We start from the raw sequence: 5,000 nt of genomic DNA, 5'->3' as shown, positions 1-5,000 counted from the left end.
TAGCGGTCAAGTGGGACGAGTGCCGATTTGCACTCAAGGCTGGACGGGACTCTGCACACAACCACGCACTTCTTTGACTCCTCAAACGACCAGTGTCCACACTCCTAAACATGTCTTCTGCAGGTCAGCTTCGGCTTAAAGAGCTGTGGGAGCTCCGTTTAGGATACTGTGTCATCGTGGGATTACCAGCTCAGTGGCCTTGTGGTTAGAGCAGGGGTCACCAACCTTTTTGAAACCAAGAGCTACTTCTTGGGTACTGATTAATGCGAAGGGCTACCAGTTTGATACACACTTCAATAAATTGCCAGAAATAGCCAATTTGCACAATTTAACTTTAATAAATAAATCTATATCCATCCATTTTCTACCGCTTATTCCCTTTTGGGGTCGCGGGGGGCGCTGGCGCCTATCTCAGCTACAATCGGGCGGAAGGCGGGGTACACCCTGGACAAATCGCCAGCTCATCGCAGGGCCAACACAGATAGACAGACAACATTCACACTCACATTCACACACTAGGGCCAATTTTAGTGTTGCCAATCAACCTATCCCCAGGTGCATGTCTTTGGAAGTGGGAGGAAGCCGGAGTACCCGGAGGGAACCCACGCATTCACGGGGAGAACATGCAAACTCCACACAGAAAGAACCGAGCCTGGATTTGAACCCAGGACTGCAGAACCTTCGTATTGTGAGGCAGACGCACTAACCCCTCTTCCACCGTGAAGTCCTAAATCTATATATATATATTAAAAAAAATAGGTATTTCTGTCTGTCATTCCGTCGTACATTTTTTTTCCTTTTACGGAAGGTTTTTTTGTAGAGAATAAATGGTGAAAAAAACACTTAATCGAACGGTTCAAAAGAGGTGAAAACAGGAAAAAAAAAAAAGAAAATTACACCATTCTTCTAATAGCGCAATGGTGAGGTCACACACTGAGGTTGGTCGAGAAGGCCTGACTCTCAGTCTCTGTTCTAATTTATCTCAAAGGTGTTCTATCGGGTTCAGGTCAGGACTCTGTGCAGGCCAGTGAAGTTCATACACACCAGACTCTTGTCATCCATGTTTTTATGGACCTTGCTTTGAGCACTGGTGCACAGTCATGTTGGATGAGGAAGGGGCCAGCACCAAACTGTTGCCACAAGGTCTTAATGCCCTAGGGCCGCACCCAATCAGTTCCCCCCATCTTCAGTCATATTAGAGTATCTGTATAATATTATGTCATGTTTTGATAATATACAGTGAGCAGACAGCGTATGTAGTTGCACTAACAAGCACGACGTGTTGTGTGTATCTTGATCGATATTAAAAGTGTGACTCACTCCATGGACATTTGTCTGTTTAGTCCATCTGGCCGAGGACATTTTCATTCCAGTTGATTATGGGTAAGCACTCCCTTTTGCTTGATTCCAAGCACCGTATTTACACTGTGCCCAAGTCACGCCAGTCCTGACTCTCTGGGCTTCCTCCTGCTCCAAAGTCTCACGCTTTCCCATGTTCCATTTGTTCAGCTTCAAAAAGATGAGGTTGTGAATCCTCATTTGTCCAAAAATGGTCCTTATTTCCTTGAATTGCCGCAGGGCATATAGTATGCGCCTGCCTTGGATTACTGCCGGGTCAAACTCGCTTCGCAAAATAATTAGCACATGCTTAGTATTACCGCCTGGTCAAACTCGTGACGTCACGAGTGACACTTCCCCTGTCATCATTTTCAAAATGAAGGAGGCTGATTTCAATACCGGTAATTTGAAACCACATATAGGGAAGAAGATTAAGAGCTATCCATTAGGATTTGAGGTCCAAGCTTACGTCACACTCAAATTTTTACTGCATGCCTTTGGTAAGTGCCGGAGTGAGAAGAGGTTTTTGAAATAATTAGCGCATGCTTACTTTTACCGCATGCCTTTGGTAAGCGCAGGAGTGAGAAGAGGTTTTAAATTAATAAATTCAAGGAAATACGGTGTGTATATATATATATATGTATGTATGTATATATATATATATATATATACTGTATATACATACATATATATGTGTATATATATATATATATATATATATATATATATATATATATATATATATATATATATATATATATACTTAAAGTGTGTATAAAACATATTACATATTGTGATGAAGGTGTCTGTTACTACATTATATATAAACTTGCAGTGTGTGTATACAACATATTCCATATTTTTATGAAGGTATCTGTTATTCGTGCTGATGTTTTGCCTTTGGCCTTTGGAGCAGTGATTCTCAAACTGAGGTACGCGTACCACTCGTAATATGCGGGCTCCGTCTAGTGGTACGCCAAATAAACACTTGATTGAATATTCAAACACAATGTTACTGTTCAAACTGTTTTTAACATTACAGATGCCCAAAATACAAAATGTGCCTGTTAAATAATATCTCTGCGTTGTTATTAATGAATACTTAGGCCCACTATGCTACTTTACTTTAATGTTGGTGTGGTACCTGGAGAGCCAAGTGTTTTGTGAGGTGGTACTTGGTGAATAGAGTTTGCGAACCACTTCCTTGGAGCGCTATCTAAAGTACTGTCATTCGAAACAAATTTTCTTGTAGCATTTGCAAAATTAGCGTTCCTTCTTTTTGTTTCCTCGTAGAAACGCCACAATGCCGACAGCATTGTCAACAAAAAGGAATGTCAAGGTACGTAATAGTAGTCTATGTCATCGAAGCAGATCTTACTTGATATTGAATCATTCTCTCTCTCTCTCTCTCTCTCTGTCCTTTCACTTGTTGTCATAGTATTGAGAAACGGCGCCTGGGAGATCGTGCATTGGGAGAAGGTATGTACTTGCTGCTAACGAGCGTCGTTTGTGGGACTGCTGTCACTTCATCGATTGGCCCCGGGTCGGGCCAGGCGTCTAATTAATGCAGTGAGAACTGTCAAGAGGCTGCCGTGTTGCTCTCCATCATCATATAATTGTTTTGTTCTTCTTGTTGCTGGGAGAAACACCTAACATGAAAACATGCGCAGCAAGTGAACGTCTGGCTTTATTAGTTCCACTGAAGCAGAGCAGCGTCATGTTTTTAGCAAATTAGTGGCTTTGCTCATTTACTCAGCTGCAATGACAACAGAATTCATTGCACAATGTATGATTGGGGCCATTGTTAAAACGACAACACTCCGTGAGCGAATGCTACTGTGTCTCGTAAACTCTCCGCTTTACAGTCATTTAAAAAGTCGATCGACAGCTTCCTGTTCCTGCAACTCACCACTCTGTCGTTGCCTACAAAAGTACAGTTCTAATTTGTTATGTATGTTTATTAAAGGCCTACTGAAATGAGATTTTCTTATTTAAACGGGCATAGCAGGTCCATTCTATGTGTCATACTTGATCATTTCGCGATATTGCCATATTTTTGCTGAAAGGATTTAGTAGAGAACATCAACGATAAAGTTGGCAACTTTCGGTCACTAATAAAAAAACCTTGCCTGTACCGGAAGTAGCAGACGATGTGCGCGTGACGTCATGGGTTATAGAGATCCTCACATCCTCACATTGATTATGATGTGAGCCACCAGCAGTAAGAGCAATTCGGACTAAGAAAGCGATGATTTCCCCATTAATTTGAGCGAGAATGAAAGATTTGCGGATGAAGAAAGTTAGAGTGAAGCACACAAAAAAAAAGGCGACGGCTCCAGGCGGCGGCAGTGGGAGCGTTACAGATGTAATTACACACATTTACTAGGATAATTCTGGAAAATCTCTTATCTGCTTATTGTGTTAATAGTATTTTAGTGAGATTATAAAGTCATACCTGAAAGTCGGATGGCTGCGGTGAACAGCAGTGTCTTTGAGAGAAGCCAATGGAGGAGCCAAGATCACAGCTGCCTTTTTGACAGCTGCAGGAGGAGGTCGCGTAATCCACTCACAATCTTGATCAATAAACCCGCATCAGCAATTAAAACATCTTATGTGGTACTGTCAAAATTAAAATTGCAAAAAACATATTAAATGTGAAAAATATAGAAATAAAATATTAGAACTCACAATTTGTAGGAACCATTCGATGCCGTCTAGCCCCTCCATTGATTTGAGTGGAATTTGCGGGCATTTCCCCATTTCATCGCGGACCGCCTATCACTAGATGTAGTTTCTCTTAAGTAGCCTTTTTTAAAATGGCCGTGCAAATATAACGTTTATCTCCCACCTAATCAGCATGTTGCGCTCCTTCTTTGTGAGTACTGGCAAGTTTTCTGTGGCTTTCTATGGCTCATATGGCTCCTGTGACCCTTCCTGTATTCGCAACGTGTGATAGGATACTCACTTGGTAAGGCCAAGTCGAAGGCCTTCCTGACAACAACTTGTGATCTGATTGGCTATCGCAACTGTCTATCAATGGGGCGGTATAGCTCGGTTGGTGTCAGGTTCAAACACTGACTACCATGAATTGATTAACGTGGACCGTGACTTAAACAAGTTGAAAAACTTATTAGGGAGTTAACATTTAGTGGTCAATTGTACGGAATATGTACTGAACTGTGCAATCTACTAATAAAAGTTTCAATCAATCAATCAATCAATCAATCAAAACATCTATTAAACAAGACAAGAAGCAAAGAATTAAACAGAGACAGAATTAAATTTGGCTCAATTGAGGAGAAACGCGTACACCTGTACGCTTGTACAGTGTCACCGCGCTCTGGCAATCCATTGTATGCCTCCTCTTTTATTTGGACTTTCCCTGATTACATTGCAAAAGCTGTTTCTAAGGGACAGGAGTAGTAAACCGCCATTGCATTTGTCACAAAACAGTTCAAAGAAAAGGTTGGTTCAAAGAAAAGGAGTTCGTAAAACAGTTCAAAGAAGAGGTGCCTGGAGGTTGGGCGGGTCATGCTTTCTCTCTGCTTTGTAGATCTCGGGTAAAGACAAAATCTTTCTGTGGATTACAATACATTAAAGAAACAGAACGCCTTCATGTTGCTTCCCATCCTACACAGTGGAGTTTTACAAGCCTTCTTCTT

General features: G+C 41.4%; 1 protein-coding gene across 6 annotated transcripts in view; it reads left to right on the top strand.

The window, feature by feature from the left end:
- LOC133546053 (phospholipid-transporting ATPase IA-like) overlaps positions 1–5,000 on the top strand; it is a 441,030-nt gene that overhangs the window by 111,268 nt on the left and 324,762 nt on the right. For all 6 annotated transcript variants that reach the window (XR_009804972.1, XM_061891880.1, XM_061891879.1 and 3 more), the window contains 2 exons: positions 2,632–2,677; positions 2,777–2,817. Coding sequence is in view for 4 of the 6 variants with exons in the window: in XM_061891880.1 (XP_061747864.1) it covers positions 2,632–2,677; positions 2,777–2,817 (87 nt within the window). In the remaining 2 variants the exon portion in view is untranslated. The remainder of the gene's footprint in view (positions 1–2,631; positions 2,678–2,776; positions 2,818–5,000) is intronic.

Source organism: Nerophis ophidion, linkage group LG29 (assembly GCF_033978795.1).
Source record: "Nerophis ophidion isolate RoL-2023_Sa linkage group LG29, RoL_Noph_v1.0, whole genome shotgun sequence".
Taxonomy (NCBI): domain Eukaryota; kingdom Metazoa; phylum Chordata; class Actinopteri; order Syngnathiformes; family Syngnathidae; genus Nerophis; species Nerophis ophidion.
This window is presented reverse-complemented; position numbering and strand designations above follow the sequence as displayed.